This window comes from Pogoniulus pusillus, chromosome 9 (assembly GCF_015220805.1).
Source record: "Pogoniulus pusillus isolate bPogPus1 chromosome 9, bPogPus1.pri, whole genome shotgun sequence".
NCBI classification, from domain to species: Eukaryota; Metazoa; Chordata; class Aves; order Piciformes; family Lybiidae; genus Pogoniulus; species Pogoniulus pusillus.
In genome coordinates, this window is record NC_087272.1 from 14,916,318 (window position 1) to 14,939,018 (window position 22,701).

The following is a 22,701-nucleotide window of genomic DNA, read 5'->3' on the forward strand; positions in this document are numbered from 1 at the left end:
AAGCGCCGGCACGTTCCTCTGCTGGCACTCGTGCTTTGAGGGAACTGTGTTATGTGGCTTCCTGCCTTCTCTGAGTCATGTCAAAATCAGTCCCAAATATTCTCTTTGAAGCTCTTCGAGCAGCCCTGAACCGATCTTGCCTTCAAAGCAGTTGCTGGAGACAGGCAGGCTGCTTAAAAGGCACTTGAGTGCTCTCACATCGTGTTCGGGCTGTATTAAAATTTCCCCGTGCTGTTTCGCACCTCAGATGAATCACAGCAGCTCTTGAAAAGCATCGGGGGAGATGAGGGGGGTGGAGGTGGGGGGAGGGGGCAGTGCAAGGAAGGGGCTTTTGAAAGGGATTATTAATGCATAGAGATGTTTTGGTGTCTGAGGGAGCCCTGAATGGCAGCTCTGTGCTTTTTTTTATCTCTGTGCTCATTAACAGCGAAGTGTGTAGCTGCTGAAGAGCCGAGCAGAGCGAGGGGAGGACGGTGGCTGCTGCTCAGGCGGGAATGAGACAGGGAGAGGCCCTGGGAAAAGAGGGCGGTGGATGCTGGCTGTCTCCCTGGGGAAAAGACACGGGAGCAGAGGGAGCTGGGTGCTCGCCGTCTCCCTGAGAGGCAGTTTCAGGTTAGTAGTTCAAGGCTTGCCTCTCTCTGGGAGGCTGCAACACAGCAAGTCGTTTCTTGATGTTCAAACAATTAAAAAGAGGGTGTGGGGTGGGGGGAAGGTGGAGAAAGCAAACACCTCTGGGATCTGCCTGCCTCTGCAGCTGCTCACCTAAGGCACCTCTTGTGGAGGGAGTTTCACACAGGAAAAATGTACTGGGGGCATCAGGTTACTTGCAGGATGGGATGTGGAAGTGTGAGATCTGCCTTTGGCTTCTGTGTACAGAGAGAGTTCCCTTCTCTTTTTCTGGGCATAGAGTGAGTTTCTTGGGTCGCAGCAAGGGTTACAGCTGTCATTTTACTGCTCCCCAGGGTTGCCTGGGAGAGAGAGCTATGGAAGGTGATAAGGGGGCAGAGCTGCTGTCTCCTAGCAGCATCCTTGGATATGGGGAACACCCTTCCTGTGGTGTACACCTGCACTGGAGAAGAGGCCAGTTCCCTGGGGTCTACATTTTCTCCAGGTTTATCATTGTCCTGTAGATTTTGAAGACTCCCATTGGGTCCCTCAGTCTTGTTTTCTGTAGAAGAAGTGATTTCTGGTCCACCAGGCAAGGAAGTGTGTGACTTTGCCTCTTTGAAAGTTCCCTGCCTCCCTGCATCAGCCTAGTCTTGTTGCAGATAGGGGCCACCAAAAGCTGTTTACCCTCCTGCAGGCTGCCTAGTGAGGCCTCCTGGATCAGGTGGAGAGGCCAGCAGAAGAGGCAGTGTCCCGGAGCCCTGGATACCTCAAACTCCCTCTCCCTCCGCAGTGGTTTGCACGGGAGCGGAAAGGCGGGAAAAGGCTGCCTGCGCCCGCCCCCCCGCAGGCGTGAGCGGGAGCAAAGGGCCCGCCCGCGGGAGCGCTGCCCGGCAGGTGCCTGCGCCGCACTCGGGCTGGGCAGTGGCTGTGGGCTTGGCGCCTAGGCAGTGGTCACTCGGCTCCTTGTCTGGGAAAGGTATAAATATTGGGGTGCTGCCTGCCCTGGGGCTCCCGCCTTAGAGTTCTCCCCTGCCTGGATAGCTCCTGCAGAAAGAGTCCCCTGGCACTCCCAAGCACAAGCCCCTGAGGGGACAGGACCCTCCCTGCTGTGGATGGCTTCCCGCCATAGCCACCCACTTTTCGCAGGCCTGATAGGCCTCAAGGAGCCTCGGATGTCTTTGAAAGAGAGCGAGAGGACAAGCATCTGGACCACCCTTTCTCTCAGACAGCCTGGCTTACCTGTGAGTAAACTCAATAGTGGGGAATGCTGTGTTGGTAGCTTAGCCTTATCCATCTCCTGACTTCTAAAATAGTCAAATTTATCTATGGTATCCTTGTAAGATCTTCTCAATCGAGCTGAATCTGCTAATCAAAACTGAATTCATTTCTGTGTGTAGTTTTGGGGGTGGGTTTCAAGAAAAAAAATAATTCTATTTTTATATCTATTCCTGGCTCGGCCTCCACACCAGGCAGACATTGGCTGGTGGGGTGGAAAGCCTCCTTCTGCCAGATTTCTCAAGGCTGAGGTACAAGTAACGCCTGAACATCTAGGCGAGTGCATGATCTTGTCCCAGCTCCAGGAGCTTTGAACACGTAGGGCTGACAGATCTGGATGCCTGTGTGAGCCAGGGGCTGCCTTCACCAGGCAGGTTCAGCACACAGCAGCCAAGTGAGGGATGAGAGAAACCCTGGTGCTGCTTCTGACAGGGGAGGATGCTTTTGTGTTTCTGCTTGCTACCTGTTTGCTCCAGAACCAATTAGCAAGGCTTCATCTTTTTTTTTTGTTTTCTTTTCTTTTCTTTTTCTTTCAGCACTAATTTTCCTTTCTTCTTTGCCTGCCTCAGTAAGCCAGACACAAAGCTGAGGGCTCCATATATTCTCTGGGAGTAAAATGCCCTGCAAACATTTGTTTCTTTCTACCAGACATGAAATGCATCACTTCCCTTATCTGAAAGGGGTGGAAGGTGCACACAGGCACCATCTGCCCTGCTACCACTCCCTCTCCTGTCCTGGTTGATTTTTCACTGCCATGGCCCTCAGCTTGTATTGATGCCTGTCACTCTGCTGACAGCCTGAGAGACAAACACTAGTTTTCCTTGGCCAGAAAACTTGCCTTGCAAAGGGGGAAAAAAAAAAAAAAAGCCAGCTCAGGGCTTTTCACTTGGAGAGAAAGAGAGTGAGAAGAATAGACTTGAAAGCAAATTCCCGTGTTTTTTTGTTTTGGGTGAGAGCTTTTCCCACGCTCCGCTGAAAGGAGTGCAAGGAGCAAATGCTTCCCAGTGCCTGTAAACACCAAACACCACTGAGGAACAAGGAAAGAAGACAGGCTTATTGCAGAGAGGCACAAGTCATCAGCGTGTTCTCCCATGGTGCCTTGTGTCCGTCTGTCTGCTCCTTCAGTGTCAATGGCTTTTCCAGACCTAGCTGTCTTCTGGGTGCAGCAGGAATGTCAGACCTTGGGCTACACTGACATGAGGCCAGTTGGTGTTCACTGCCTCCTGTAAAGTTGCTTCACAGTGCTGGAGGCTACTGTGAGAGTCCCAGCAACTGAACTGGGAAGAAGCTTGTGGATTTATTTCTCAAGCTGGCACCTTGGAAGGTTCTTGACATTTACTTCCATTGCTTGACACTAGTCAAGGACCATTAGCTTGCTCTGCAAGACTTTTGGTTCCCCATCCAAGGAAGGCTGGAAAAGCAAGTCTGGCTCACTGCATCTCCCATGTCTGTCATTTTAACTGACCCAAGCCCCATGCCTCATCATCTTTCCCTGGTCTGATTCCTGACTTCTGTCTTCAAAGAACTGAAAAAGTAATATCTTGCCTTTAGGCAGTCCTCAGCCCTGGCTTCAGGAGCAACCCTTTCCAAAGCACCGAGTGCCTTGGGCTCCCCAGCATTTCCATGTCCATCTACTTTCCACAAAGAGATGGCATTTAGCAGCCAGGCTCCAGCAGGGCTATGTGAAACCCATCCATGCGTGGGAGAGCTTGCCCATGCAACTCGCACCCTGGGAACCGGTTTACCAGCTCTGCAAGTGGAGGCCTGTCTCTGGCGATGGAGTCTCTGTGTCACAGTGCATGAGGGGCTATGTGTCTTTTTAAAATGCCTTGGAAAGGATGAGAAAATATTGAGGGCAGATTTTGGAAATGAGGAATCAACTGTTCCTAAGGATGCTCATCAGGCATCCATGTGAGTTTGGTTCAGATTTTCAGTGAGACTGATGTATGAGGAAGTTTGGAAGCTGCTGCCTATTGAGCTGTTCAGAGAGATGGGCTCTACTTCTTTCCAAGGTGGATGGGAATGCTTGGAAATCTGTCCCAAAGGATGCCCCAACAGTCTAGTGAGCCTGCTGCCAAGCAAAAAGTAGTATGATAACAAAAGCCCTGCCCAGGGGTCCTAATTTTAACAAAGCACTGGTATCCGTTTGCTGGTGCATTGTAACATCTTCCCATCAGTGAGACACCATCTCCTTCATCCCTCCTCCCCTTGCCTTTGGTCTTGCTCATAAAAAGCCACGCTGACAAGCACTGTAGCCTGCCTGCGCCCCTATCTGCTCCTGCGATCTGCCTTTGTTTGGCTGCCAGCTTTCTGCACCTGCGTGCACGCCTGCTCTCCCTCCCTGCCGCGGTTAGTCCTTCCCTCTCCCAGCCCGTGGGCAGAAGAGCGGGTTTAAGCCAGAACCAGGGGGTAAGGCAGTGTTTGGCAACGGCGAGTGCTCCCACTCCAACGGCGGGTGTGGCTGGGATGGGGGGATACAGGCAGTTGGGTTAGTTGTGAATAAAGCACAGGTTGCCCCGGGATTAATGCTACAGGGAGATCCTGCCCACATCTGCCCCGATGGGAGCTGGAATATCCATGCCTCTTTTGCTAACTGAGCCTGGGCTGTATTACCTAACCCCATCTCCATACCCTCAGCTGTTCAAAGTTTAGTAAGAGCAAGCACACGTGCTGGCTGGGAGGCTGTGATCATGCCCTGTTGGGACAGCAATTACAGAAACAAAATGTATGTGGATTGGGGTGGGGTTCTGCTGTGTGGGTTTTCTGGGGGGTGGTAAATTTTTTTTTGGCAATCTGTTCCCAGCTGTTATCATCACTATCTCCTCATACAGAGACAATACCTGTCATAAGAGATCAAGTGATGACAGGAGAAATAAAGCCAGGGATAGGCAGAGTTAGTATCAGTTAGACACTGTGTGCTACAATGGTCCTCCCTCTGCCATGGTGCCCAGCTTTGGCCTTGTTACTATTCTTGCACTGGTCACTGGGACAGGTTGGTTACAAGTTGATGGCCTGCCCTTGCTCTCTCCCAGAGAGATGCTCCAGGTTGCCACCAGGCTTCACATCAGCACCACTAAGGCTACTGGAATGAGGGCAAGAAGGAGGTGAGGGCTTTGGCTAGCTGCAAATACTCATAAGATACATGGGAAAAGGAAACAAGCAGGACAGGCGCACTTGAGGGCATTCCCTGTCCAGCAGCCAGACCAGCAGCCCAGAGCAGCCTCTGGTCTTCAGAGCCTCTGCCTGAATGGTAGAAGGAGATGCTCTGCTGCAGTTTTGCTTTTAAAGAGAGGCACAGACTGAATCGTTAAAATCTTATCTGTCATGTTCTTTTGCTTGAGCTTTTGTACTCTCTTCTCCCACACAAACCACCTCAAGCGGGAGAGGGGGCTGGAGCAGCTGTGGGAGCCCCTGGTCACTGTACAAAGCCCACTTGTTATCAGCACCGTCATATGCCTCCCTGCCCCCTCCCCCTTCCAGCCCCACCACAACCGCCACATCCCGAAAGCACAAGCTGAGCATCCATCAAAAGGACTATTATCCCACATTTTCTTAACTGCCACTGTTGCTCTTGGGTACAGAGAACTGAGCTCCCACTTTGACACATTCTCTCGAGTAAAGGAACAGTGGTGCCTGTCACTGTTTGGCATACTGATTTGCAGCACATTGTGGTGGCCAGAGCGGGATGGGAGACTATTGCCTGCCCATGCAGTGCATTAGTGATTTAGGATTTCATTCCAGTCCTAGAAGGTAGATGGGTCTTACAGAGATCACACTTCGGGTCCCAGATGTTAGCAGTGAGGATAATTTCTGTGGAAAGTGGTTTAGAGACCACTTTAGGGTTTCATTCTTTATGGCTGATGCATTTAATCTACTCTTCCCAGGAAAGAGGGGTTGGGTTCTGAGGTTTATTTGGAGTTACTTTTCACAGTGTTGTTTCAAATAAAAGGGGCACTTACGGCCCCAGGTATGTTTTCTTCCTACAACAAGATGGGGTGTCAAGATGATGCCAGCCTCACCAAGAGCAAGGAGAAGTCCCAGGGACAAGGGGCAGGTGCTGTGGAGGCAGCCAGTACATGGGCTCTGTCAGGGAAGGGAGACTGGGGGAGAAAAGGGGCATGGCAAACAAAGCCATAAACCTCTGGAGTGGGAAAGTTTGCATTGTATGGAGAGGCAGCTTTCAGGGATGTGCACACTGACCAATGCAATAAGTTGAGTGGCAGCAAGTATTAACATCCTGAGAACCTGCTGAGTGATGGCCTGCTGCTTTTCTGCCCGGCTGACAGTAGGTGCTGGCACTGGTTGTCCCTGGCTCCATCACAGTTGTAGCACAGATGATGCCACCCTACTTACATTCAAAAAACCTATCAGTTGTGGCACCATGGGTAAAGCCGGAGTGCTAGCAGAGACAGGAAGATGTCCCAGTACTTTGGGGACTGTGGCCAGGAGGAGATCTGTGCACCACAAGTGGAAGCTAAGATTTGCATGGTCATACAGCATGGAGTAGAACTGATAGCAGGGGCCACATTTTTTTCTTGGTTTTTTTTTTTTCCTAGTCTCTTAGATAAAAAGGCACCGTTGGCATAAGCAGTTCTTGGGAAGTGGGCAGCTTTCCTGGCCATGAATGATGCTGAACGCTGTTTTTGGTTTTGTTTTTTGTGTACCCTGTCAGTTTGTCCCTGCTTGTCTTTGTGTTCTTGGGGAGTTTCTCTTACAGCTGACACATTGAAGAGAAGACTCAGTGATGGTCTTGCATCTGCCTTTGATGGATGGTGTTTGAAGCGTTAGTTGGCCTGAAGTTTCCCTCTATGTTATCTGGGTTATTTTGAGCCATGTGTCTAGTTGCTGAGTCAGCATTCTGGAAAACAATATGTTGGAAGATATAATGGTTGGCTGGTGCATGTGGTCACATCTTAGTGGCCTTTGTGAACTGCTTTCCCTTTGAGAGGGCTCCTTTAGTGCATATTTTTGTGGACATGGAGAAAATACCTAAAATGAATACAAATGAATATGGTACTGAAGGAACCATGGGGATTTACAGCCATGGAAAAATCCATCATGCTTGCTGTTAGACTTTACAGAACAATTGGTTTATGAAAATTTGAGGTTGTTCAATTTTCCACTGAAATCTTTGGACACAAAGAGGACTTAACAAGAAAAAGTAAATTTTCATTGTCACATAACCCTAAGGCCTCTGGTATGGGAAAGGTCTTTCTAGCTGGGGTGATCATCACAGGACACTGCTCAGTATGACCACTGCTGTTCCAGTGTGAACCTGGGACAAATTCTAAATCTGTTTTTCCTTCCCTAAGGTGTCCCTGACTCTTCATTGAGAAGCCATGTTGAGAAAATCATTACACCTCAGCAATTAGAACATTACAGTGCTCTTAGTGAAAAGGGCAAGGGCTCTTTCTGCACTTCCACATATGAAATTTGGATGCTTGAATCTGGGGATGTAGACCACCCTCCAAAATTAGGCAGCCACACACACCTCAGCTACAGACACAGATGGGCTGGTGTGAGCTGGGGTCTTTCATCCAAACCTTTTAAAATAGGGAAATCATTGCAAATCTGGGCTGTTATTTTCCTAGCTCATTTGTCCCTTACAGGTGAGCCATGGCTCTGTGCTACAAGAGAGTTTTCTGTCATGGTGATGGCATTTCTGAGAGCTAATTGCCTCATTCATCGAGGCGTGCTGGCACCGGGATGCTGCATGCGAAAAGGTGGAGCGCATTGATTGTGAGTGGTTTGCTTGAAAGAAGAAGTGGGAGGTGTGTTAAGCAGATGGCAATGTGGCAAATTAAGAGGAGGCGTTGCCATGTTTTCCTGTGTTTCTGCTTACTGTGGGGTCTCTGCGCAGTTTTAATAACTGATCAAAAAGAAGGAAGAGCACAAGCAGACAGATGTAACTCTGGAAGAGCAGCCAGCCGAGATGCTTGCAAGCAGAAAGGTTTGCAAGCTGTGGTACTGCCAAAATTCCCCCAAAGAGAAGAATTTACTGGGATGACTGATTCCCAAGAGGGATTTTTTTTTCTGTAAGTACTGCACATCTTCAGCTTTTGTTTCTCTGTTCAGGGCTTGGATTCCCTGTTGGGCAAGGCTATCTGCCTTTTTAATCTACTATTTTGTCCTGAAACAGCTGAGACTAAGAATGCTTTGTTCCATTAAAGGATAGGTGACTTAAGCACGGAGGTGAGCAAAGACCCTGACCAGGGCAGATGGAGATTTGGGATTTTTTTTCCTAATTTTGAAGAATTTAGATGTTTAAGACTAGACACCACAGAGCAAATGCTGGGGTGAGGAAACACCAGTCCTTTCCCAGTCTGCCCAAAAAATGCAGCTCAGACACTACAGGGAGCAAAACCTCATCGTGTTTCCTTTTACTGACCTCCCAGCCACCCAGGCCAGCATAAGTTGTCTGCAGTATTTTGCATAGTGAGATCAAGTTTTGCTTTCAGTCGCTGCAAACTTCTGCCTGCCACAGCATCCCCTGAGGCTGCACTTCACCATGTTCTTGTCTGGCAGTTTCAGCGAGGATGAGCCAACTCTCTGGCTCCCAGCGTCTTCCAGTTGGGTCTAGGACCGTCCTCAAGCCTGCTCTCGGGGTGTGCGTACTCTGGCTGTGTCCCTGCAGGGGATGTCTGTAGGACCCCACGGAGTACGTGAGGGTCTTCCGGAGTGTGTGGGTGCCTGCATCTCTCGGGGCGGTCGGTACTACGGAGGGGCTCTCCCTGAGACGATGCATGCCAGCCTGAGCACTGCTAGGGGTGTCGCCGCAGGGAGCTGTGCGCTGCCAGCGGGGGGCTGTGCTTTGTGCGAGGCAGAGGCGGCTGGGGGAAGGGGGTGCGGCTCTGCCCCCGCCCGGGCTGCTGCCCACGCCGTGCCCGAGGGGGCGGGCCGGGGCGGGGCGGTCTCTGCCCCCAGCCCACGTGGGGCCCCGCTTGCCGCTTGCCACTCGCCCGGTGGCGGCGGCAGCCGTGGCCAGGCGGAGCGGAGCTCCGCTATAGCGGGAGGCTGGTGAGAGGGGGAGAAGGGCCGGTAGTAGGCACCGGGCCTCCGCCTCCCGGGAAGGGGGCGGGTTGGGAGGGACTCCGCCGCCGCTCGTGGCCGGGGCGGGGCGGCCGCGCCACGCCGCTATATGTCCCAGGGTGGTGGGGCCGTGTCGGTGCCCGCCGAGCATGCGGGCGGAAGGCGAGTGAGAACGGCTCGGGGCTTTCATCGGTCTCGACTTACGCTGCCGACCGCCCCATTAGTCCCGATGGACCCTGGGCGGTGAACTTTTGCGAGTCCCCGTGGGCGCCGGGCGCCCCGGAGAGTCCGTCCGGCAGGTCTGCCTGGGTTGAGGCTTTGGGGGTTTTTGCGTCGAAGCATGTTTGTCTCATCCTAGCATCTCTACCATGGATAGCAGGTAGCCTTTACAGCAGGTCCTTGCCGATGCTCCGGGAGGCGCGAGGGCTCCGGAGGTGTCTCTCATCTGCTCCTGTCTTTGGGCTTGCTCGGAGGACCGAGCCCGGTCGGTTTCCCGGGCGGCGCAGGGCTGGGTGCCGGCCGCCCGCCGGCATGCAGACATGGGGCAGCCTGCCCCGTGCTCTGGGCAGCGAGAAACAAGGGCTGCGTTCTTGGTAGACAGGTAAATCTTGGTCTTTAAAAGGCCATTATTGAATCAGAAGTGCAGATTTTTTTTTTTCTGGCTCTGATCTCTACTTTCCTCCCTTCGTTTTTTCTTTTTTCTTTGCTGGCTGTCATCAGGACAGTTGTTCAACTTTGGGTGATGTCGGACACAGCTTGCTAGATCTGAAAGCAAACATAGAATGTTTTTTAATGTCTTTGAAGGTGTTGAAAAGTGATTACTTCGGTTAAGATGGACTTCATGGAAAAAAATCCTAAAACAGTCTCTATCCTAAAAAGACAGAGACATGGACCAGTATGATTTGTTAATCTCGTTGATGTTCCCTTTTCCCCCCTGCTCTTTCATGAAACATCAGCCTGCTAGACAGAAGGAGCCTGCAGGTCTTTAGCCGATGAAAGCTTCCTTTCTGAAGGTGGCGTCTGAATTCAGATGACACTTGTGGGTCAGTGGCTCTTCCTTTCTTTCGCTTTGTCCCACCTAGGCTTTTATTAGTAATTTTTCTTTTTGCAATAAGGTGAGAGTGAGCCCAGAAGCGAGAAGCTTTACTGAAGCGCAGGCTGGTTTAGGGCTGGCCATGTACCTAGGTGGTGTTGCAGTATGCATGTGTGGAGGTAGTGCTGAAGCATCAGGCTGGTAAATTTTGCTCTTGTGCCATCAGGATCAGGGTGTAAAAGTGCCTGTTTTCTTGGAGACTCCCAGGGAAGGAGCCTCAGATTGCATTGGAGTCAGCTGGCTGGAAGATCATGACCTAAACTTGGTTAGGTGGGGAAGAACTCTGTGGAGCCATGGGGAGGAATTGGGTGATCTGACACCCATAGCAGCTAGCTGAAGTTTTCCTCATCTAGTTGCGTTTTCTGATCTCCTCTTCCTTTATCCACTGCGCTTTGTGGGAGTCCTTGTCTGAAGTGTTTCCAAAGTTGCTAGTTCCAGGTAGCTGCTGGCTAAGTGCAGTCAGACTTCGCTGTGCAGGGAGGAGGGCACAGGAATGCAGGAATGTCTTGTTCCTGGGGCATTTCCTCCTGGGGAAGGAAGATGGGAAAGGATCCTTGTCTGTAAGCAATCCAAGAGCAAAACGTTTCTCCCCTTGCAGACAATGAATCGTTTCAGCGAGCTGACACTGTTATTTGTGGCTCCTGGCAAACCAGATAAGAGCTTTCTGCCAGGCACTTGCTCAAATCAGTGCCAGCCCCAGCCTTGCTGATTGCCTTTCTCCGTTGCACTGGGTGGGAGAGAAGCCTTTGTGTACCGCGGCAGGAATCACAGTGGCGCTTCTTGGTGAAGGAAGGTTGTTGCCGGTCCCCTTGGTTACACAGTTGCTGACTCTGGTCCTTATATTCTCCAGGCATTTTTATTTTCCAGAGAGAGGATGCCACTTTGGAGAAGGAATTTTTCATGTCTGGTTCTGCATGCGGGGCTGTGAACAGCTATTTCCAAGACCTCTCTGCCATTGATCTAAACCTTGCAAGAGGCTGGTTATACATGCTCATTAAACGGGGAATTAAATCACACAGGAATACTGTTTGCTTGATGTCTTTTCTGTTACAGAGCTATGCTTAGAAGTTGAGGCGTTTTAAGCGATTGTGTGGGCTTTAGCTAAGCTGTTTAAAAAAAAGCCTTGTAAACAAAAAGCCTTTGTGATGGAGACAAAGTAAATGTAATTATCACCTGTCTTATTGAAAATCTTCCTGTTGTGGGTATAACCAACTAATCAGACATTGTTGTGCTTTTCCAGATAACTAGGTGATTGACCTTTAAGAGTGGCTCCGGAGATCAAATGCAAAATGAGCAGCAGAGGACAGTGCAGAAGACAGAGAGGGCTCTTTGCCTGAGCCACGAGGATTTGAAGATGTCTGCGTGCAGTGACTTTGTGGAACACGTTTGGAAGCCTGACTCCTGCAAAAACTGCTTCAACCCAAAGAGTTCCCATCTGCTGCAAACACCCCTAGACGTGGGAGCTTGTGGGGTGCTCCTGAATGGAGTTAGGACTAAGCCTGAGAATCCTGCACTGGAAGACGAAGGTGTAAATACTTCCCCTTTCTCAAAGCCAACAATCGCTGTGAAGCCAACTATGATAAATTCAGATGTTTCTGACACGTGGGCGGATGTGAATATGAATGCAGATCTGTCACAGGTAATGATTAATCCAGTCAAAGCATGACTTCCTGTTACCTCTCCTCAGGAGTGCTAGGAATTTCTGTTAAAATGGTTTCTCTCCCTTTTGTTTTTCCTTCTGGTCTTGACTCAGGTTTTTAAGCCAATTACTGTCTGCTCAAAGTCTCCCTGTCTGAGGCTATGAGCTGTTGCTCACAAGGCTTGTGCAAAGTTGCTTAAAAATACACTATTTGCTTAGGAACTTCTGGATTTTAAATGAGGCTGTGGGATAAAGCTATTTTGGGGGAAGATATACTGGAAAGAAGTCCTGTCTGCTTGTAGTCAGTGCTAACTGGATTCATGGTCTTCATGGGCGAGGAAAAAAGAGTCCTGCCTCTCTAGCACAGCTCCTTGGACTTCCAGCCTTTGCTGGAGCAGTAATGCCTTCTGGGTCTAACACTCCTGCCTGCCGGCAAACTGGCAAGGCCCACTGGCTTGCATTGAGAGGGATGGTTCACATCACCATTTGATACCAGTACTGCCCCAGACACATGGAATGTTTCGTGAGCTGCTGTCACTTCATGGGTGGCACAGGTGTGCTTCTATCTCCCACCCTTGCCCTAGTGGAGAGTCAGGGCTTACCAGCTCTCTTTTAGCTTCCCGTCGTTCTTCCTTGTTTATTTTCTAGGGGTAAAGGGCACACAACTGCAGGCTGCCATTGTTGGTGAGGTTTGATCTGTACAAACAGATTTGGCCCCAGGTTGAGTTTTGCACTATGGGAGTGGATTCTGTCACTCTGGGATGAGGAGGTGTGTGTGGGGGGTGTGTGCTTTGCATGCATGTGTTACCCTCTGCCTCTCTCGCTCCTCCCTTGGCAAGCAGGATAGATCTCCCTCAGATGAAGAGATTTCAGATACACTTCCCTACCTGCCCCCATGCTGAGCATGGCCAAGCTGCTGTCCCAGTGACATCCTGTGTTTGTGTGAAATGAAATAAAAATAAGCAGAGAGAGGTACAATATTCTTTCCTTCTCTAAAACTTTAATTGCATGGTGATCTGCATACAGGATGACAGGCTGGACATGTCTCTGGCAGCAAACCCATAGAAAGGAGAATGCCTTATTTTGCATTGCCCATTGTTGGTAATACAAGGATTGCAGATAGTTCAGGAAATAGGACAAGTGTAGTTTAAGTAAGGTGAGGTGATCACAGAGCAAAACAGATGGTGAACACCAGAGGACTGTTCTACAGCTCTGAGCTTTCTTCCTTTTGCTTTTAAGATTTCATTTTGAATATGCACATCCTGATGGTGTACTTGTCTCTTTGGCCTGTGCAGGTCAGCTGGGGCATGGTTTCTGGCAAACAACTGCTTCTGAAATCAGGAGATGCACAGAGGATCTGCCTTGACAGTTTTGGCAATGGTGATGTGAGAAAGCCCTTCCTTCACAACCCGTCCAGCGACTGCTTGTCTTGCTGTCCTCCTAGCTACTCCACGGTGGGTCTGCGCAGCCTTGAGAGTCGAGTGGAGAGAAATGTCTCCATCCACAGCCTGATGCTTGTGGGTGAGGTGGGCAAGCGGGAGGACAGAGCCAAAGACAAGTTTCCCCTGCCACATTGGGCCCCCTCCCCTAATCCATCTTCCCTGGGGGACAGAAACACTGTGAATGCCATCAGAAACCCTCCTTCCCAAGCCAGAGAAGGAGTAATGCTCCCCTTGGAGAGTGACTGCAGTCACCTGTCCTCTGATTTTGAAAGTGAAGGGGGTGAGTACTGTTCAATCACTGACTGCCACAGCCAGTGCGCTGTCTCATGGAAGCCACATTGTGCAGAGGGGAGGAATGCCTGGTGCGAGAAGGAGAGCCCAATTCCCTGTGGATGGAGGCAGCAGGATGCTCCTGAGATTCCCAGGCCAAGTGGCAGAGCAGTCAAGTTTGGTGAAGAGGAACATAGAACTGTGAATGTGGCCTTCTGCATCACGAAAGACCAGGCTGATCCTCTCTCCTATGCTTTGTGTTCAGAGAGGAAAAAGCTGACTCTCCACACTAAGACTACTGCCCTCCCTGAGACCATGGGGAGCAGCAAGGCAACTGCCTTTGCTTTATCCTGGAATTCTGAGGACTTGCCTGTTTCTGGAGAGCTCTCTGTTACCAGAGACTTGCAGCCTGAGGGTTTGAGCACCCCTCAGCAGGCTCTTGTGGAGCCACAGCACCTTCACCTTGCTGAGCCAGCCCGCGGTGATCCCATCTATGCCGAGAGCACCAAGAGGAAAAAAGTGCAGCTGAAGGCTGTCAGTGGACAGCCAAAAATGGAGAAACTGGCCCGTGGTATTGGCAAGGAGCAAACTGATGGGATAAAAAGAGATGGCAGCTGGACTTTGGGCACTGAGAAGGAATATCAGGACTCCACTGGCCAGGTGGCAGCAAAGATCACTGTAATGACGGCACACACCGAGGATGATCACAAGACAATATTCCTCAGCAGCCCTGACTCAGCAGTGGGAGTTCAGTGGCCATGTATCAGTCCCACTTCCCACCCTGATTTTGGGACTTCAGCACCTACCGTTGAACCTGGAGAGATTTTTCAAGCACCTGGAAGTGAAAGCAGCCCAAGATTTCCTCTGGCAGCATCCACTAAGACCTCAGTTACTGAGAGTCCTGCCATTCCCCCAAAGATGTCAAAAAACAGCCAGCCAGGCAGTGAGGGGAACCACGTGTCCTCAGTAAGCTCCCAGGCAAGGTTTGGTGATGACAACAGCCATGACAGAGCTGCCATTCAGCTGCCAAAGAGCTGTACTGATACAAGCACCTTTGGGACAGCTACTTCCCCATGTGCTCATATCAATGGGGTCCCTGTGAATGAGGCCAAGAGGAGTTTGGCAAGTGCATCCTATGACAGGAGGCAGAAATACTACACCCCAACATGGACCAAGCAGTGCCGAATAGAGGAAGAGGAGGAGGAGGAGCAGGAGGAAGAATGTGAGCTCTTAGCTCACACATGGGCAATGGGAGCTGAGAATGGAAGAGCTGGTGGTAACCTTGTGGATGATGGCCCGATGGTGGAGAGTCAAACTGGGATCAGCAAATCATCATCTTTCTCCTTTGATTACCCTAAAGATAAGAGCAATGGTGTGGAGTTTGCACCACCACCACCACCACCAAAGAAGCAGACCAGGTACAGTCTTGTGAGTCTGTGTGTCGTTGTCTGTTAATGGCCCTATTAACCATTTGCAGTTGGGACATTTGGTGATAGGATTTGTTGACTAGAAGGTGCTACCCATTCTTTTTTCATTTCTCTTCTGTTCCAAAGTGGGCTTTCAGGGAGGTGACTGCACGCCTGAAAAAACGATTAACCTTTTTACTCTGGAAAGCTGTCACTTCTTTGCAAGTGGTGTTTCAAATGCCATGGACACTTGCAAAAGCCCTTCAAGTCTGCGAAGTATGTTCTTGGGTCCCAATATTCAAGTGAGAGCAAGGTCCATGCCCAAGATGACTGGTATTTTCCAGGCCAGCTCCATTCAGTCTTGGCACAGCTCCTTGATGTTGAAGAGCATTAAAAAAAAAATGAGTTTGCAAGCTCCACTTGTAGGTGGAACTTGGTGCTAATAGCAAGAACTTCTGAAATCCTTGTTTTCAGTTTTTTTTTCGCTTTCAAAGTTAATTTTTGAAGGTGCAATTTCTCAGAGAGGACTTCTTGCCTGCAAGCAGGTAATTGGAGCCTGCCTAACATGCACTCATGATGTGTGGGAACGGCCTGACTTCAGGAAGTCTTCCCCTCGCCTCTCTTCTCTAAGTCAGGTTTGCAGGCAGGACAACAGCATGCCTTAGAAGACAAATGTGAATGAGGGAGAGCTGTCCATCTGGGAAGGAAGTAGCTCTATTAAGCAATTAAAAAAGCAGGCTTCCGATACTTTGAGTGCATTCAGTATCTGCAGCTGTGTGAAAAAAAAATCAAAGAGAGAAAATGGAGGAAGCAAAATTGATTTTCTTTCCTTGCAACTAATGGATTAGGTTGTCTGAGTGAACTGGGGAGGGAGAGTTTTGCATTCTATGGGTGTCTGTTTATTATATTTGTTTCCTGGAATTGTGCATTGCACAACAGATATGACTCCAGTTCCTTGGTGTAAAAGTTGAGAGAAGAGGGGTTGGATATTCAGAGAATATCTTGCTCTTGGGGTCCATGGTCAAGCTTTGTGACCTCCAGGTTGAGACCATGGTTGAGTTGGCCCATCCTCTGTTTTGTTCTTACGTGGAATTATCAATGTTTTTAGGGTTGGCCAACACAGAGAACAAGTGCTTTAAATTGACCAAATTGTGGACAAATTAGGTTTCTTAAGGAAAGGGATGAGATGAACAAAAGGCTTTAGTTCTCCTTGGTACTGAGCTTCCTGCTATGATGCTACAAGTCTGTTGGAGTCCGAGGAAGGTAAAGGATGAGCTTCATTGCCTTAAACAACATTACAATGTGCTTTAGCTATGACTGAACCTTTGTGGCTGCTGTCATTTGGTGTCTTGCATTGGCCTCTGGCTCGTGGTTGTATTTGCTACAAGAGGTGCTGTCGAGGCCCAAAAGAGATGGTATGATGCTGTCAAGCAGTGATAATTTAGGAAATACCAAACTGCCTGTTAAAAGTCCTCCAGAACCTAGTTCCTTCTTCTGTGGAGCACAGGTCACAGGGCAGGCCAAGAAGGGTGGTGGCACTCAAACTCAGCAATATATATCCCAGCAGCATCTTCCACTTGCAAGTACTAGGGCCTCCTTCCTCTCGTGGAGGAGCAGCTGTGCAGAACCATCTGTAAGGATATTTTCCTGGCAGTGCTTTGGAGTTTCCTTGCTGCCTTCCTGAGGGCTGGGAGTGGAACAAGGGACTTCTTGATGCATCAAGTTGTTTCCTTGCCTGGGTAACTTGGACTAGTTGTGCTCCAAGCAAGGATCATGTCCTGCTGTTGTCCTCCACATGGAGTTATGACAATCGGACCTTAGTGGTGTTGAAAATTTTCTGCTCCTTGGAGGGGCTGTTTCATTCTCCTTTGTGTGATTGGGCTGTGACAGCTATAACAGTTACTTCTGAGTCATCCTGAAAGCATCTGTGCTAGAAAGTCTGTGCAAAAGTGATCAGGGAAATGGAGCCATAAATCCTGTCAGATGGTTGGGATAGGTGTTGTCATTGTTCTTACCACCTATAGCTGTAGGCCATGTGTTGTGCTACATGTATTTGTCTCCTAAATGCCTTGATGCCTGCAGGTGAGCCCTGGGGGTTTTACTGAAAGAGCATAGCCCTCCCTCCAGCTACCGAACTTCTGCACAGCTGGCCTGAGGAGCGATTTGATCAGATGGCAGGTTTCTCAAGTCATGCAAACCCAGCTGGGTGCTGTATCTGTTTGCACTTGTTTTCATCTCAAGTGTGGCTTCTCTGAATATGTCAGTGCTGGGTCCAGGGTGCTGTTACCTGTGCCTGGTGGTGGGAGGAATAGCTACAAGCACCAGTGGTTAAAAACACCATAGCAAGATTATGTGACCCTGGGCAGTCATTGCTTGCAGATTTGGGCCACACCATGACTCTGACCTGGTGCTGAAGTAACATAACCTCTGGTTCTCCTGGGCTGCAGCCAAATGCCTGAAGCAGGGAGGTCTTGCATGGACGGTGCCTCTGAGACATATCCATACTTGCCTAGGCTTGGGCAGTCTGTTGGTATGTGCCTATTTGTAAAGGAAGAGCCACCAGTACTTATGTTTACATAATCCTTTGGAGGGACAGAGCACCTCATCTCAAGACGCCCCATGGTGGCACAGCTGCAAAGGCTCAATGGACAGAGATAAAAACAGTGTAGACCTGGCTGTGGCATTTAAGAAGCCAGGATTCATTTCAGCTGGAAAAAAGGTGTGTAACCACCTTTTTTTCTTTCTGGATATGAAGCTGCAGCAAGGTATTTGATTTTATGCTGGAAAATGAAGCCTGGCTATTTGACTTTCCTCATTAAACTTAACTGCTTATGTTAAAGAAAACTTGTTTGAAAGATTATAGATATTTAAGGTTTTCTTGGTCTGAAATGGAATGGAAAATTAGTTTAATTACAAGAGGGAATATATTGGAAAGGGAAAATGATGGCTAGTCTTATTCCAAAGGCTGGGAAGGTAGTTGGCTAAGGAAAGGCCTCACCAGAGGATCTAGGATCCCAAGGACTTGGTATGCACAATGATGGTTTATAGCTTTTTTGGTGTGAAATGCTCTATCATGGCCTTCAGTTTCTTGGCACAGGGAATGAATCTTTGCTGAAATTTATGTCTCTGATGTAGAGGATCAGGCTGAATGATCCTCATGGTTCCTTCTAGCCTACAAAACTTTGGCAGTGAATATATTTCATGTGCTTCTTAAAGACAGGAAACAGTGATGCTGTTTTGCATCTTGAGCTGTTGACTCTTGACCTATTTTCACCGTAATTAATGCTGCCTTCAAAAGGTAGTGCCGTAGATAGCTTTTGAAATTTTCTCATGGCACATCCTGCATCCCGCCACGGCTGAAAACGGACAGGACAAATGAAACAAGGTTGCCAGGATTGCATGCTACAGCACTGCTGCCACCGCTTGTTGCTAGAGGGAACAGAAAACAAGAGCATTACAAGACAGTGTTGGCAACCCGATCGGCAGGAGAAGAGCTAGATTTGCTCCACGCTGGGGAGGTAATGCTGCCTAGTGGGACTGTGCTGTGTGTTCCTTGCCAGGATTCAGCCTGTGAGGGAGGAGTGTTGCACCCGAGACAGAATATTCTCCATTCTTTACCATTCCCAAGACGCCTGCTCTTTGCAGCTCAGTGTCAAGCCGTACCCTGGTGACAAAAGCAGCCTGGCTGCATGGAGCTGCTGTGGCAATTACAATTGCAATCAGAAATCACAAGGCTCACAAATGTTGACCCTCTTCTCTGTGACTACGGATAACAGAAAGGACTTGCTGCTTGGTCTGAGACAAACCAGACTCTTGTTATTAAAATAATAGTAATCAACTAATTAATAAGAATCTCTGGATGGAGTCTATTTAAATATGTAATTAATGATTAAAACACAAATAAAGCAACCACGGAAGGAAAGATAATGGTTCAAGCAGGAGAGAGAATCATGCCCCAGGACAGGGAGGGAATACACCTTTTGGATTTCCTCTGTGTTCTTTTGTCTGAAACTAATCAGGAAGTTCTCATGATGCTTCTGCCAGTGAATCATTTTTAAAAGGTTGTGATTTATCTGCCAATCTTTTCAGAGAGCTTGTTTCTTTTAAAATGAGAGTAATTTGCTTTTCTGTGTGCTTCCTGTCTTACTACTTAAAGTGCAGAGTTGGAGATTAAAATTAGGTGTCTTCTTTACCCCCCGTTTTTCTTCACCATATTGGAGCATACAGAAATTTCTTTTTTTTAACCCATTTGCCACCTTACTTCTGTATCCCATCAAAATATCCTCTTGCATGACTCCAAAACTTTGTTTCAACTTAACCTGCACTATGTAAAGGCTTTTGATACAGGGAGAGGCAGTGTAGTTCTCTGGACAAAGTGAGGAGTATTTCGAAATCCTCTTTTTCCTTCACCTTGATTTTGATATCTCCACTATTGCCAGCTTGTAGCAGAAGTACAAACCCAAGCCTCAAATGTTGTAAGTTCCTGTAAAGCTGATTTTTAACTGCTCTGTGCATACTGGGAAAGATGATGGAAGAAACAGTAGTGGAGGGAGGAGAAAGATATAATTATTCATGTTTCGTGATGGACAAGCATATGGTACACGTTTTTTCCTCTTGTGTAACAATTATGCCCAACCATGTGTTGTGTTTGATACTGTAATGCAGCCTGGCATCTGTGCATTAGTTCCAGTATATTATTTTGGGAGAGGGTTGACAATATCACCAGACTTCTGCTGGGGTGCTGTGTGGATTGTGTGTATTTTCTGCTCTCCTCTGCTTCATTCCCCTGTTGGATGATTTGTAGACCTCAGCATCTCTGTTACCTATTCAAGTCCTGTCACTTATCCTGAGAAGAAGTAATCCTCTCTTGCTGGCACAGTAAGGCCAGGAAACCCCTATGACAGGGCTGCAGAGTGGGTGTTCCTTGTGATCAGGTCTCTGCACAGTGCAGAGATACCATCCAGCATCCTCTGCTGCTGCCAAGAGGCTGTGTGTGTGGTTGCTGCTGGAAAGAAGCAAGCAGGAGGCTTGCAGCTGTGGTGTCTGAGTGGCCCTTTCTCCCCTCTCAAAACCTCCCTGCCCCTTGCACTTTTGGAAGGTAACCAGATCTGCATGTCAAATCTCAGTCAGGAAATCTAAGGCGAAGGCATACCTGGAACTGGAGAGATCCTTGAGGGTGATGTCCCAAGGCACATGTGTCTGCTGTGGTTCAGAGTCATGTTTTGCTGCCTGTCTCCACGCTGTGAGAAGTGCAAAGCGCACAGTCAGTGACGCTGGGGTCGTGCAGCAGCATCAGATGGGACTGCAGTCTATTAAGAAACGTGATATTGAACACGTGGCTACTGCTCAGATTGGAAACACAGGAAAGATGAAGCATGTCCTGGCTGGAGATGCAACACTGGGCATGTGAAATGATCCTTGTCTCTGCAGTGTTCTAGAACTCCAGACTGTTGTTTCTGGGGTTTTCTTGGTTTTCTTTCTTTCTTTTTTTTTTTTAACAAGACCACTGCTTTCAACCTTTACTTGTTTTAGGCAGGGCTGTGGGAATTGTGTGGAAAGCCAGCTGGATGAAATTGTTTAGGATGTGAAAACTGGGCCATAGTGAACAGGAAGGGTTGCTTGAGTATGCCGGCGTGTTGCAGGGAGGATGTTGAGTAATTCAAGTGCATTTAGAGGCACCAGAGTAATTTGGAGACCTGGAAATCCTGTCTTTCTAGGCTATTAGATTGAGAGAGCTGCTCCTTGCGACCTGTTCTTTAGGCACTGGCACTCTCTTGTAGCTGCCAGTTACATTTAAGGTGCAGAGCGCCGATTTTTTAAATGGAGGCCAATTAACTACCACTGTGTCTCCCTGAAGGTGAGTGGAGCTCACAGATGTTAGCAAGCTGGTGGGGGCTGGAAGAGCAATCCCAATGATACTTTCAAGCTTAAGATGGGTTGATGCTATCTGTTTCTATTGTCCTTTGGTGAAAAGGGTGAGACGGAGAAGAGGCACCTGTGCCCTTGAGGTCACATGTGGTAGAAGGAACGCTAGCGAAGCAGAGGAAGCTCAGGTGAGCTATAAATCAGCATCCCATAGCCTGTCGCAGCCACAAGCTGTTCAGCTCTTGGGGTGGAATTTTACTGAAATGGGAGAGTTTGACCCTAGCAAGGGTTTTCAGTATTTCTCTGGTATAGTGGGTGGTGTTTTAGTCTGTACAGCCTGCAGCCAGAGCTTCAAGCAGCCCGTAGGAAAAGGGAGAGATGTAAAGCAGAGGTCTTTGCAGACAATATTAGCTGACCCAACTGTAGCATCTGAAACAAGAGCAGGATGTCGTTTAAGCGGCAAACAATTTCTATTTCGGTGTGCCTGTTCAGGAACTGCATTTTACATAAGTCACAGCAGTACGGAGAGGAAACAGGGCTCTCTGTACATCTGACTTCACTGCGACGCTGAGCTCGGCAAAGGCAGCAGCCAGCGAGGCTGCTTGGAGGAATAGGTGTGGCTGTGTGCACTGGACCTTGGACCTCGCTGAGCAAAGTCCCATCTCTCTCTGAGTGCGGGAATGGTAAGGCAGCTCTATGGATTTGTGTTTAAGTGATGGGAAGGAGGCAGAAATGCACCAGCTTTTCTTGGAGAAGGTTGCGGGGGTGGCGGGAGGAATGTATCAGGAAACCTCTCAGCTGTGCGAATCGAGAGTGGCTCTCTTGCAAAATCTTCTTTTCTTATGGATTCAAACGCTTCCTTGATTCTCAACAGGTTAGACAGGTTACCTGCATCGGTGTATCCCCATGTGGATTTTCCCCCCCAGATTACAAAAAATTTAATGTCCGAGAAAGTTATAAGATGAAGTTACATCTTAATATTTTTTAAAGGATTCAAGTCCAGTTCGCTGCTTCCAACAGCATGAATGTAACAGAGCTAAAAACCTGTATGCGTCTCTCTCTCTCACTGTTTCTTAACTGTGACCTGTGTGGTGTACTGTGAAGTTTTTTTCAGTTGCCTCCAAGAGGCTTGCTGTGCTAAAATCATCACTGGTACAAGACCAATGACTCTGCTCAGTTATATGTGAGGTGTTTTTTAGAGTCTTATTTTCATCTGCTCCTGAATATTTTTAGACCAAGACTGCTCCGGCAAATGAGGAAGTCTGGCAGAAGTTTCTTCCGGGCTTCTCATACACTCTGCTCTCCATGTGGTGGTGTGGACATGAGAGTCAGTGCTTTGTCTGTATGGGGAACAAAACATTTTTCAATCCTCAAATGAAAAATTGCTCATAGCATCTCTTGTGCTTGAGAGTTTTGGAAGAGAAGGGATCCTCTGTGTGTGAACGGGGTGCTACAAGAAGACAGTTACGCATGTCTTTTGTTTGCCTTTCTCAGCAGCCATTCAGCCGTCTGATTAGGAAAGGATGGATACCTTCCAGCAAGATAGCTGGTGCAAGTCCTTTGGTTTTTTTCGAGTTTGCCACTAACCTTTTTACGTTCTTGATCAACAACATGTTGAATTTTATCAGCGGATTGACAGTTTTACTTAAAAAATGTGGACTGATAACCTTCATTTTCTGGCCGATAGCGAGTCTGAACTGTACCAAAGCTAGCAGTGTTTGTGATCTGGTGTGCTGCCTGATTTCAACAGTTTGTCTTGTTTTCAGGGGAGGGAAAAATGAAGAAAATGCAGGGGAGATTCTTTATCTTGGCAAAAAGAGCCCTGCTTGCTTAAAATTGATCACTTAAACTGTGACTTGGCAGGGTTTAAGCCCGGGTTATGGTTTATTTGTTTATATTTTTAGATGGAAGCTGCAAGGAAAACTGTAAGAATACATTAAAAGTGGCAGGGTAGGTCCCGAGTTTGGCAGATGCTTGTTTTCAGCAGAAGTGCTGCTTCTTTTGGGAAGCGTCAGTGGTTACTGTGATGCCCTGGGGAGACAACAGCGGCTAGGATTGACTCTTCTTATGCCT

General features: G+C 48.5%; 1 protein-coding gene across 11 annotated transcripts in view; it reads left to right on the top strand.

Annotated features, from left to right (window-relative positions):
- PRAG1 (PEAK1 related, kinase-activating pseudokinase 1) overlaps positions 1–22,701 on the top strand; it is a 43,834-nt gene that overhangs the window by 11,063 nt on the left and 10,070 nt on the right. For 6 of the 11 annotated variants that reach the window (XM_064148628.1, XM_064148632.1, XM_064148629.1 and 3 more), the window contains 5 exons: positions 428–612; positions 1,112–1,206; positions 1,304–1,850; positions 11,247–11,645; positions 12,941–14,775. In XM_064148628.1, coding sequence (XP_064004698.1) covers positions 11,289–11,645; positions 12,941–14,775 — 2,192 coding nt within the window. In that variant the 5' untranslated portion in view covers positions 428–612; positions 1,112–1,206; positions 1,304–1,850; positions 11,247–11,288. Of the gene's footprint in view, positions 1–427; positions 613–1,111; positions 1,207–1,303; positions 1,851–9,425; positions 9,515–10,419; positions 10,800–11,246; positions 11,646–12,940; positions 14,776–22,701 lie in introns of those variants that run through there. The other 5 variants (XM_064148623.1, XM_064148627.1, XM_064148626.1 and 2 more) reach the window with 5 other exon arrangements.